Source organism: Pinus tabuliformis, chromosome 6, assembly GCF_031772625.1.
Source record: "Pinus tabuliformis cultivar Carrire ecotype Pingquan chromosome 6, CPIR1, whole genome shotgun sequence".
In the NCBI taxonomy this organism is placed as follows: Eukaryota; Viridiplantae; Streptophyta; class Pinopsida; order Pinales; family Pinaceae; genus Pinus; species Pinus tabuliformis.
The window spans coordinates 1,723,220,711-1,723,233,507 of NC_142292.1; the positions used below are offsets into that span (position 1 = coordinate 1,723,220,711).

The 12,797-nt window shown below is 33.9% G+C and overlaps 1 protein-coding gene across 2 annotated transcripts; it reads right to left on the bottom strand.

The window, feature by feature from the left end:
* Nucleotides 1–4,539: 4,539 nt before the first annotated feature.
* Nucleotides 4,540–7,984, bottom strand: LOC149265694 (uncharacterized). Of its 2 annotated transcripts, none has more exons than XM_089429686.1 (4): nucleotides 7,539–7,984; nucleotides 5,749–5,819; nucleotides 5,105–5,357; nucleotides 4,540–4,994 (listed from the first exon to the last, which is right to left on the bottom strand). In XM_089429686.1, exons 2-4 carry the CDS (start codon nucleotides 5,805–5,807, stop codon nucleotides 4,755–4,757), a joined length of 552 nt encoding a protein of 183 aa, XP_089285812.1. In that variant the 5' UTR covers nucleotides 5,808–5,819; nucleotides 7,539–7,984; the 3' UTR covers nucleotides 4,540–4,754. The 2 variants fall into 2 exon arrangements, with proteins under 2 accessions (XP_089285812.1, XP_089285808.1); XM_089429682.1 differs by lacking the exon at nucleotides 7,539–7,984 and adding an exon at nucleotides 6,169–7,459.
* Nucleotides 7,985–12,797: the final 4,813 nt, after the last annotated feature.

Genomic DNA, 12,797 nt, shown 5'->3' on the forward strand with positions numbered 1-12,797 from the left:
TATTAATTTTGATGACTAAGAACACTTTACACATCATATTGCACTATAGAACAAATCCTTTGATAAAATAAAAATTTTAATTTTGATAATTAAGAACACTTTACACATCACACTGGATTGCATAATCATTATATTGGATTACAAAATAAATAAACCTCTCAACTCAATAAAAATTTTAATTTTGATAACTAGGAACACCTTACACATCACACTGGACTGCAGAATCGTCATACTAGACTACAGAATAAACCTCTTGGACTCAATAAATTTCAATTTTGATTACTAAAAACACATTACACATCATACTTGACTGCAAAATAAACCTCTCGACTCAATAATTGTTACTAGCTTAAACTTAAGGTTGCATTTGCCTTTTTGCCTTGCATTTTCCACAATGCAATGGATAAAAATACCCTGGCCCAGGTACAGTGATGTGTGGTTTAAAGGTAAGTCTATTTGGGTGAAGCTCAAAAGACCATGGTTCAAATCTCATTGAGTACATGACCTGCTGTGGTGGCAGCTCGAGAGCAGATTCCCCACCCCCACCTTGCCCCGGGTACAGTGATGTGTGGTTTAATGATAAGTCTACTTGGGAGAAGCTCAGAGTCGCTTTACTAAAATCATAAAATCTTAATATATCGCCTTGCAAGTAATGCCGTAACCCAAGACTTCCTCTTAATTAGGGTTCCCGCAAATGGCAGTTAACCAGAAGCTACAGACGACAAGCCAGCCAACAGTGAAACCCGCTGCAGTTTAATTCACAGCCGGAAATAAATTTCGAGAGATAAAAAGACAAAACAAAACAAATATTATGTGCGGTGTACACCAAGCAGGTGCAGACAAGGACGAAGCACTGTACGACCTCACGCCTTAGGCGTCTGGAACCCTACCCGACGGCTGTGAGATATCATCTCTCTCGAAAACCGAAAATCTATAATTTAACATAAGCAGAAAAAATTGATGGATTTTGTGTACAGCTGAAACGAATTGCCATTCACTGTCTTTATATCGCTGTCATAGTAATAACAACATAAAAAAATTCGTATGGTGAAGATTGAGCCAAATGCCACGTGTATGTGCAGTAGGAATTTCAAATCTGAAAGACCCGTCAAATTTATGGTGAAGATTGAGCCAAATGCCACATGTATGTGCAGCAGTAGGACTTTCAAATCTGAAAGGCTCGTCAAATTACAGTTTCAGAAACTCTAACATCATTCCATTTAAATTTAATTTTAATAAAAAATATTGAATTTTAAATTAATTTTAAATATTTTATATTAAATTTTAATATAAATATTAAAGTTCAGGAACTGTTGTCAATTTTAATTTTTAATATAAATTATTGATTGTTTGAAAAAATATTGCAAAATCACCCCGTGACGAGCCAATCAAATCAAATTTCAATTTTAATTTTTAATATAAATTATTGATTGTTTGAAAAAATATTGCAAAATCACCCCGTGACGAGCAAATCAAATCAAATTCCATCCCTGTAGTCTTCCCTGGGATCGTCCAAATAATTTAGCCCATAAATCAAGAGCTATAGTAAGATGTACTTCACAATTGATTTAATACAATTTATGGAAATGGTTAGCATGGGTACTTCACAATTAATTTAATACAATTTACGAAAATGGTTAGCATCGTACCCATGTGGTTGCTCAATGGATCTCTAGAAACCTCGAAAGCCCGATTAGTCGATAGCCCAATATCTGGCTAACAGACCAATGAAAAAAATAATGTCGATAGTCAACAAACTTTCGAGATCCATTGGGATGCATGAGTTGTCTTGTGTCGATGGCCACAGAGCCAAAATTAATAGAAGCTACGCTGAAATTCTTAAACGCTATCATCCACCAAGTCCACTGTATTACTTGGTAAGTCCACATTCAATGGTGTGGAGCTTTTCGATGGGTTTTGATAGGCGAAATCTAAGGAAGGACTACTTGTCCAAAACTCCAAAGAGGGGGAGGTCATGTGCCCAGCAATCGAGCACATGTGCCCATGTGCCCAACCAGAGTTTGCAACGAAGGCAAGGCAAAGGCAATTTCCAACTATAGCCCTCAGACTATTGCCATGGGCGTAGGGAACTTAGACTCCCTATCCCATAAGCTAAGCAGATGACTACTTGTTTGCCAACTTTATCTGACATCCTACACATTATGTTCCCCAACATCACAATCCCCATTCCGTTCCCCAACATCACAATCCCGGATATCCCAACACCCTATAGTCAATAGCCCAATATCCAGTGTCCCAGCCACCCTATAGTCAATAGGCCAATATTCAATTTCCCAATCCTTTGTAGTTATTTGATGGGGAGATGTTTTTTTGGGCCAGGGAAAAATGAAATTTAGGTATGATAAAATTTGACAGATTTTTGGAAATTTAAGTTATAGTTATTAAGTTTCAAGATTTTGGGTACTTAGAGATTTTTGATAGTGCTGAATCCATTTTCACCATAAAAACATGATTCAAACTCTCTTAAATCAAATTTATTAAAAATGCAAACAATTTTTTTACCAAATAAAATTGAAAGCTCAATAGACAACGCCATCCTCTGTGAGCCAATAAACATTTTGTTCTGTAAACGTATTGAATTGATTTCAAGGCCAAGACAATCAAACAAGTTAATCCTTAATCTATATGCAATTAATGTACTCTAGGGTTGAAGCATCACTGTGGCATATTAGTCCAAGTTGAAAAAAGAGAAATAATAACAAAATGTACAATTAATTCAGTAAGCGAAACAATATGGAGGTAACAATTTTCGGAACTGTACTTATGGATTTAAAACACGGCAAATACTCCGGCGCTATCAGGTATACTAATACGTGAGTGGCCTATTGACATGTCCGAGACTTTATCCCCATGCAGCGATTTTGGTCTTTTGCAATAAAGGTGGGATTTTCAGAGATTTCGTCTCCATGCAGCGATTTTGGTTTGCAATAAAGGTGGGATTTTCGGAGACTTCATCTCCATACAGCGATTTTGGTGTTGCAATAAAGGTGAAATTTTCATCGCCAGCCATAATCACTGCGGCATCTTCACCTTGTTGCTTATCGTCTTTGTTGCTTTATCATCATATACGAGCAACAAGTAAGATCAATTTTCCCATCCCACTGGAGGGATTCGATGCCTGGGGCTGCGTCAATACCATAATACCACCTGCAGGAGCATACCAGAAGAGATTAAAGTGAGTGTTCTCACGAGGAGCATGGTTCCCACTCTGCCCGACAGATATCACACTGGCCACTGCCATCCGTTCATAAAATGTGGTTCTATTGTGGGCATTATTGTAGATCTTCATTTAAAGAACCTTTAATTCCCTCCGTTTCTTCTTTTTAACATATTCAACCCATACATTTTTTTAGGATTGAGGTTGCAGCGTGCGGGTCGATGAATATCAAATATTTTTCCACAGAAGATGCTGACGAACACTTCTAACGCACGCTAAATGCGATCAAAACCCACTTTGGAGGGTTTGGGGAAGCGCATTGATAGGTCTTCAATCAGCAAGGAGTCTATAGATGAATTCATAAATTAACACAAAGTTGTGATAAAAATAAAAATATTGAACTTAAACAGTCCCTACAATATTCGAAATTCAATCTTTAAATGATATTAGCACTAAACCATTCAAGGGGCAGACCAGCATTTCTGCATTAGCATCGTTTCATGCGATAACCATTAAGGTTAGCAGTTCTAATGAGGCAAAGATACCTACCTATTCACAAGGATGAAGTTTTTAATACTTTAAGAAACAGATAAGTACAAGATCAAACTCTTGTATTCCTGCTATGAATTGCTTCCATAAACAGTTGCAGCACAACCAGAAGTACAAATGCTAATAACTAAGTATCTCTGTTAAAGGGCTGTAGTTTTCAAATTAGTATTTTGATGTTACTACTGGAAGTATGATGGAATTTAATTAGTTAATATCTATTTGTAATTATTTCTGTCAAGTCAGTTTTCATAGGGAGTCCAGAGCAATGTAACTCTGACGGTAGTAGTTTTTCTTGGACATCTCTGATTTATTACAAAATTGGTCTGAAAAAATTGTATTCGAAAATTTTGTAATTTTTTTTATTCCGAATGGATAACAAAAAGGTAACTCTTTTAGAGTGTACAAAAAAAAACAGTTGCAGCACAAGATACATCTATACGGTCCTGAGAAATATTTAACATTAGGGAGGATGCCTGAGTTTTTAAGGAAACAAACAACCGTATAATTATTAGAGCGGGTTGAAGGGTTAGTTAAGGCTTGTTATAAACCGTGGTTGAAATGACTCGACCAAGACGTTTCTCATGCTATATGCAACTCTTGGGAATGCATATATGGACCTACTTTTAGTTTTGATGCAATCATTAACTCAATCTAATACACAATAAACATACTGCGATGCCATCCAGTTGCATGTCCATTTTCTATGTTAACTTCACTTCTCATATATTCTCCTCATTGTGTCAAACTCTAAAGTAACAAGATGTTAGCAATAGCTGTTGCTTCAACTTTCAAAGCATACACTGGACATATAATTTAAACAGTAAAAAATCACAGATTACTAACAACAACAATACAGGTAAAATACTTAACCTTAAGTTATATATACAAAGGACTCGCAGAGTTAATGGAGGCCCATTTGACAGAAAAATTAACTCTACTTCTACTTGAATCTTCTCCCTTCCTAAACAATGCTCGCATCGGAAAAGAATTAAAGAATGCCTGTAACTAGGGATCAAATGCCATTGAATTACACTTTCAGAGCCATCTGATCCTGCCATGAGATTTTTCTTTTTCCCGTCCTATTAGGAAGAAGGAATCCATTTGGAACGTCCTTGAATATGGACAAATTTAAATCACTTTCAACAAGAGAAGTAGGAGGCTTCCTTTTTGCAGTTTCAGACATAGTTGGAGCTTCTTCTCGGCCTGTTGATGCCGCTGTCCTGAGGGGCTCCCAGAATACTTGGAACTCCTTTGTAACCAAAGGCTTCTGCACAGCATCAAAAAATGGACGACGAAATTAACAAACTCCTGCTCATACAGCCGTAACACAAGAGACCGATTCTTTAATGAGACTCTGATCTGCATTCAAGCCCTTACAGTTTCTGGAGAATGAGTGAACTCCATTGACGAAAATGAGTCTTTCCTGGCCGCTTGGGGTATGCCATCCTCATCAGAGGAAGTTCCCGTTGTTGTATATTCATATTCATAGGGTATGGCTTGTGCTGACAGAGAAGTTTTCAGAGGCATCGCATATTCCGCCTGTGCTAGAAAAGTTTGTTTCTGAGAAGGGGAGCCCTCATTAAATTGTGATCCCCTTTTCGTTAGAAGCCTGTGTCTCTTTCTCAAAAACCTGCAAGATATTGCAGACAAATAGATCAAAAGAATTGCGATTAACTCACAAAGAAGAACGGCATACCCCACTATTACCCTGAACCATAGAATGAATTTTTTTTCCCGAAACCCTAGCGATTTCTGCAAGCCCACGACTACAACCCTCACAGGCAGAGCCTTCGCACGGCCATTGCCAAAATTAAAATGAAAGAGAGACGCCTAAGATAAGCACGCCTATATCCCCAACAAGCTTTACGGCGACTGCTACGAAACTTACAATTTAAAAAGGGCCTAATGCTTGCACGCCTGAAACCCTCAAAGGGCCTTCCGGCAGCCATTACCAGAGATAAAATTATAGATATCTTCGACTGCAGACATCTATCAGTGACACAGGAAGGGAGAGCTCAAACCTGACTTCCGCTAGAAGATTCCCTTTCTTCAGCTTCGCCCTTTGCAACCGTTTTTTCATGGCCCGAGTTTCCTGAGAAGAAAACCAGAATATTTTCAGAAAATTACAAACAAAAAGAGCCGCAACGCAGCGGCCTTCTTATCTTCTGGATCCAAACGACTAAATGAAATATCGTAATGTTTAAAAAATAAAAATAAATAAATAAAGAGGGCAGATCTCTGAAAACTCATTTAAAAACGGCAAATAGAATGGTCTCGGCTAGCCTGTCTCGAAGAGGATATCTAAACGACGCTTTGAAGATTAAGCTCGCTGCATGCAAATTCAACCGAGGGAAAAAGCCAAGATTTACAACCACAAACCCCAACCAGATCTCGACCCGGGGAGACCAAACCCTAGACTCTGGTGTCTACTACGAACTTACCCTCTGTAATTCGTTGTATTCCTGCTTGAGGCTGGCATGCTTCATGGCCATCCTTCTCAGATCTTCTGTGCCAAATTCGCCGTCAGATCCGCGCTTCTTCGACATGTTTCCCAGATATTTTAGCAGAAAGAAGGCCGGAAAACAGTGGAGCTTGCTGGTGCCGCGGACCTATGAGGGAAAGGGACGAAGAGAATCGAAACGCAGACCTCTGGCGAGGGAGATCCAGCAGATTCGCAGAGGCGTCGTCGAGGCGGGGATGCGCGAAGAATGGTTAAGGTGAGAGAGATATTCACTAGTCTGCCAGGAAGGGGCCTGCAGGGACGGAAAATAAAAGAAGATGATGATGACGATGATGATGATTCATGAGGCAAGGGTAGGTCGGCGAGGATTGCGATCTGGGAGGTCGGGAGAGGATTGTAACCAACGGCGTACAAGAATAATATGGCGGAACCACGAGGAATTTTCGTTGCAGAATAGCTATGACCGCACGGCGATGCGATAAACCAGAGGACGAAACGGGAATGGAATGGTATGCGGGCGGCGTGGAGCCCATTGGCGGAAGAGGAACAAGAAGATGAACAAATAGAATGGTCGTATGGGCAGACCCAAAGTCCAGGCCATGCCATCTCATCTCTCTCTCTCTGACCAAGACAAACCTACACCTCATTGCTTGCCCCAACCCCCGCAATATCTTGTGGTGCGTGTCTGCGTCTGCGGCTGTGTTATTATGGATGGACCGTCAATTCTCTCTATGTAAAGCCAAAAGGGTAGAAGAAGACCGCAAGATAAATATAAACGCACCCCACACACGCAGTGCCAGGGCAGTGCAGTGCAGCGCCAGTGCAGTGCCACGCTATTCCATATTACCGTCCAATGCCCAGGGCCAGCTGGGCCACCTACGTTACACCATTTACAACAACCAACCCCCGATCCCCATTTCTTTTCCTCTTCCCCATAAAAATTTAAAATTAAATTGAGGTGAGAAATTGTCAAACACTGTAACAGAGGACAGCACAGACAGACAAACAGAGGGATACTGCAGCACCAAAATACTAGTGTGTGTCTCTCATAATGCATTATAGTCGTTGTTGGTAGACTAGACTTTAGCGCCTACCCATCCCCATCCCCACCATCTGACCTGCTCGGCCGCACCCCGCCATTCCCTTCAGCTTATTCAGCCGTATATGAAGGGAATGGCCACCAGAAAAAAACAGCCCACATGCCTGCAGATGCTCTCCACTAGGAATTCAAACCATACTTACTTAACCCTAACCCTAAACAACTCTTTACCCTCTCTCAGAAAAAAGCCAAACAAAAACAAAACAGCACGCGCTATTCCTTCCATTCGTCATTCAATGATGTATCCCTACCTTCACGCATCGACTGACGTGCCCATCATCTGATGTTGACACCTGGAGGTAGCAAATATTTTTAAAATACTTCAAGATTCTGGTCAAATCCAAGGTTTCAGAGAGGGGGCAGAATGATTGGCCCCCATTGGCCGCCCGCTTATGTCAAAGTCGCCTTCGGCTTCTTTCAACCTTCCTTCAATGGCGGTTGAGATGAGTACTTGAATCATGAATGCGTTGCTGGCTGGAAGGTTAAAGAAGAAAAAGCCTTCCCCCTCCCCTCCCCTTCCCTGTAATTAATAATTGGACCATTTTCAAAAGCCACACCAACGGTTAGGGCATTTGTTGCGCAGCAACTGCTCTCGATTGTTAAGGAGCCTTTCCGTGGATCGTTCTTTCTAATCGCTGGAAGCGGAGGCGAAAAGTTTCCAAATGCTTTGACGATATTCTCAAATCCTCGGCACCTTCAACGCATTCCTAACCAAATGAAGCTATTGGTCCTTTAACCTTCTTTTATCGCAATTTCAATGACCATTCACATTGTTGTGGATCGCAATTTCAAGGACCATTCACATTGGTGTGGAGTTATTGAGACTCTCGATTTATTGAGATAAGGTTTAAAGAGTAGGTGTTGTGTATTGAGATAAGGTTTAAAGAGTAGGTGTTGTGTATGGATTTATTTTATTTATAAGAATAAATACATATGAGTTACGAATAGATTTACTTTTATGTAAATATAAATTTACGAATAAGTTTACTTTTATTTTTATATTTATGTTATATAAATACAAATTTAATTTATAGGTTTCAATCAAATTGAAAATGAAAATATTAAAACAAAATTATATTTATTGTTATGGTTTTAATAAAATTAAAATCAAGGATATTTATGTTTAAAAAATGTGAAATTTATATAAATATAAATTATATTATTGGGAATCAATATAAATTTATATTGACTCTAAAATTACTAAGTTTCTAGAAGAATTAAATTTTTGGAGGTGCAAATCTTTTCTCAAGTGGTAGAGTCTCGAATCAACAAGCATATGGGTTGTGTATGGGTTCACCTAGAGGAATCTACATGCAATATGGGTTGTGTATGGGTTCACCTAGAGAAATCTACATGCATATGAGTTGTGTATGGGTTCACTAGTGTCATGCAAGTAGGAATGTAACTTGATTGTGGACCAATAAAAAAAATCAAATCTTTTGAAGTAGAAACATTTTCTCAACTTTTGCACTTAAAAAAAAAAGTGTGCATATAAAAATTTAATTTCTATGACTATTTACTAAATCCAAAATTAAAATAAATCTATATTAGTTAACCCTATGTAATCTAGCAAATTATATAGATTGCAAATTATAAATAATTAATGTTTAATTATATGTAATTTAGCAAGTTATTAATTGATTGAATTAATATTAATATCAAAATTTGAATTCTAAAATTTTTGAATCGCACCAAATCAATAACATCACAAAAGCTCAAATTTTTTTAGGTGAAAATGTTTTTATCATTTAAAATGAATATAAATGTGTATAGAAAAAGGAATAACAATATTTCCTTATGAATATTATATTTATATGTTTTTATTTATGTGTAAATGCTAATCGTGTTGATATAAATTTCTGAATATATATTGTGTGTGCCAGAGTTTACTGATATCAAATGGTCTCTCACCAACCATCATAAAAACAATAAACAATATTTCTATTAAGTAGACACAAAAAATATCTTTATTTCAAATATACATAAATATAAATATAAATGTAAATATTTATAACCAGTCATATTATTATATATTATTTATTAAAATAATTATTTATTGTTTATTAAAATAATATTATATATTTTTTAAATTGATTTATATATTATTTATTAAAATAATTATATATTATTTATTAAAATAATATAGTATATTTATGAAGTTAATATGTAAGCGTTGCTTCCTTGACTGGGTGATAACATCTTTAGTTGTAAGTACATTTAGTTTGATAACATCTTTATTAGATTGAATCGTAAGTATATTTAGTTTGCTAATATTTTTGTTGGTGTAATAAGTTTGTATAAATTTTAAGTGTTTTTATTTAATATATATTAAATTAATGAATGATTATAAAATTATAAATTAATATAAGTAATGTTTATAAAAAAATGACATTTTAATTTAATAGATTTGATTTAAATAATATTTATTGAAAATGAATATTTTAATTAAAGAAATTTGATTTTTTTTACATTTAGATCTGCAGTTAAGATGGATTTAGGTTAGTTTAATTATTAACTTTTAAATAAGTTGTATTAGACAACAATACAATGAGAAAAACCATGAGTAAAACAATAAGTTAGACACTAAAAATGTTAATTTTATTTTTTATTATTTTTATTTTGACTGAGTTAAAATGTTAAACTTTACATCTTTATCATACTTGGGTAAAAAGCACCTCTCAACACAATAAATATAATTTTTTTTTTAAATATGTGTGCATTTATATAAATAAAATTTCATTGATTTTAAGTTAGTTTTTAAATTTATATATATATATATATATATATATTGTTAACCCTCAAATCTCCAAACCCTCATTATAATATCCCTTTTGGAAATGGAAGTAACATATGCTATGGAAAATCAATAAAGCTAGGGTTAGATAAGCAATGGTAAAGATCTAGGTTTAAAATTTACGGAGGGTATTAGTAACAATTAGATGGAGAAAATATGATATTGCATATCTATGGAGAAAATATTATATTGCATATCCATGTGGTATGGGGTTCATTGCTCTTCATAAATTAAAAAATATTTGCTTATTTTTTTAAACTGATTAATGTTTTTAATTACACATTAGTTTTTTTTATGTGTAAGAGATTGGTTGAATTGTTTGATGTAGAAAAATATTGAATTGAGAAAAAAAAATGAATATTATGCCTATGATTATTGTGAATTGCAATTAAATGATTAAATCACTCAAATATAAAAATGAATAAATTGTTTATGAAAATTCAATAACAATTATATTTGTTTAGAGAATTCCAAGGTCCTTGGTACGGTTGACCATTTCCATCATCATAAATGAAGGGAAGCCATTGAAATTGAGAAGAGGAATTACACTCTCAATAGGGATGATGGATGGAAGATTAAAGGTTCTTGGGTCCCTTCCCTTATTCCTAATCCCCTTTTGTTTTTTCCCTCATTGATTTCCTTCTTTTGTCCTGGTTATTCTTTTTCTAGTAATTTATTTTATTATTTATTTAAATAAATAAATAAGTTATTTTTCTAATAGTTTAGTATCTAATTTGATTTAAATAAATAAATAATTTTTTTATTGTAATTTGATTTGATATTATTTTAGTTTTGATTTTATCATTTGATTATATAATTTTTCATATCTTATCCCTTTTTATTTATTAGTTAATTTTGATTAGGGTTGAATTTTCTTATTTTATTAAAAGTTAGGTTATGAATAGGTATTATTTTTATATATAATAATAATAATAATAATAAATATTACATCATTAAAAATAGAAATAATTTAATATTAGGAATAGTTAGAAATTAGATTATTAAATTATAAATTGTTTATTTTAATTAATTCTAGAATCTTATAACTTTTCATTTTTTAATATTAAAATATTTCATTTAGTGATTGTTAAAAAATCTTATTATTGCATCTTTACTATAAATATTTGATGTGTTGGATCTTGTTCTCCATCTTTGTGGGGCGATGAATCTCACTAGAAGTTGGAAACGCCTGGACCCTAAGTTGTCAATGTGATATATATATATATATATATATATATCAAGAACATAATTATAATTGTAGTGATAAAAAAGCATAATTGGGTGGAGAGGTGCTTTCCAACTTAGTATGGAAAAGATGAAATGTCCCAGTATGGAAAAGATGAATGCCTAAATCCATCTCAACTTTGGATCTGCCAAGAGTCTAAAAGAGGTTTGCCCTTCAAGAAATTTGATCCCTCTCAAACACTTAGCGTATATATATACCCACACACACACTTGAGTCCTATTTTACATCAAATTTATTTTTATTATTATTTTTATTTTATTTTGTTTTTAATTTTTATCTTAATTTTTATTTTTATTTTTATTTTTATGTAATTTGATTGAGTCAAAAGGTTTACAAGATACGATATAGCATTTTAGATCCAAAAATAAAAATAAAATAAAATAATAATAAAATATTATTTAAAAAAAGTTTCTATTGGTGGTTTTTGGGCTCAGGTTTTGACAACCCATGGTTTTGCCAATAATTTTGTTATATAATATAGCCTATTACAATATATATAAACTTCTATGTTGCATGAGAACGTTGGGAACTTGGGTACGGGTGTCGGAATGGTTAGAGATTTCCCCAAAATTTACAAGAAACGGCTAATCAGAAGCGGTAATATTATTTAATGTAAAATTAAAAATATAAATTTATTATATAATTTATATAATAATCAAAATTAATATTGAATCAAACTATTCAAATATTAAAATCAATCTAAATATATAAATATTAAATATATAATCTCTCTTATATATAAATATATTCTTTGGGTGTCTCTACCTCAGTCTCTCCTTTTCTATATATAAAATATTAAAATGTTAAGTTCATTATGACACATAACGAGTCATTGAAACAATCTGGCTTAAAAATACAAGAAACAATTTTACATATGTTTTTTCTAGTTATTCTTAAGAGAGAAAGTAAAGAAACTTTAATATTTAAGCATTCCTTGCCACATACAATATGCACACACAATCCTCTGCCATATATATACATAAACAACAAAAGAAATACTCATCAGCATGACCTCCCAGATATGGCCCTTACATTGAGGTGCCACATACTTCCTTAACCCATCAAGAGATTGCTCCAGTTTCTCAATTAAAGATATCCGTGTTAAAGATGTCTTTGGCTTTCCTGGGAAGGTTTCAACTTAGGCTCATGTTTTGTGGGTAGTTCAACATATTTTTCTACAGGCTTTGTATACCTTAACCCCATGGAAAGCGGGAACTCCAAAAATAAATAATCTTTAAAGCTCCCAGAACTTTAACTTAAAATATATCAAGCTACTAGAGAAATCTAATCTCTCAAATTTTATATTAAAAAATATTATATACCTTAAAAAATTTGATTTCTCTCAATACATAATAAATTAGAAGTTAAAATAAATCTAAATTAATTAATATCAATAAACAAATTAATAAAAAAAACTCTATATTTATTTTAATACTAATTATAATTAATAATAATAAAAAACAACCCATA

Coding starts and splice junctions, on each gene's coding strand:
- LOC149265694 (XM_089429682.1), bottom strand. CDS start 6,273: ATGTCGAAGAAGCGCGGATCTGACGGCGAATTTGGCACAGAAGATCTG. Junction 5,358..5,748: donor AATCTTCTAGCGGAAGTCAG/GTTTGAGCTCTC, acceptor AATATCTTGCAG/GTTTTTGAGAAAGAGACACA. Junction 4,995..5,104: donor TCACTCATTCTCCAGAAACT/GTAAGGGCTTGA, acceptor GATGCTGTGCAG/AAGCCTTTGGTTACAAAGGA.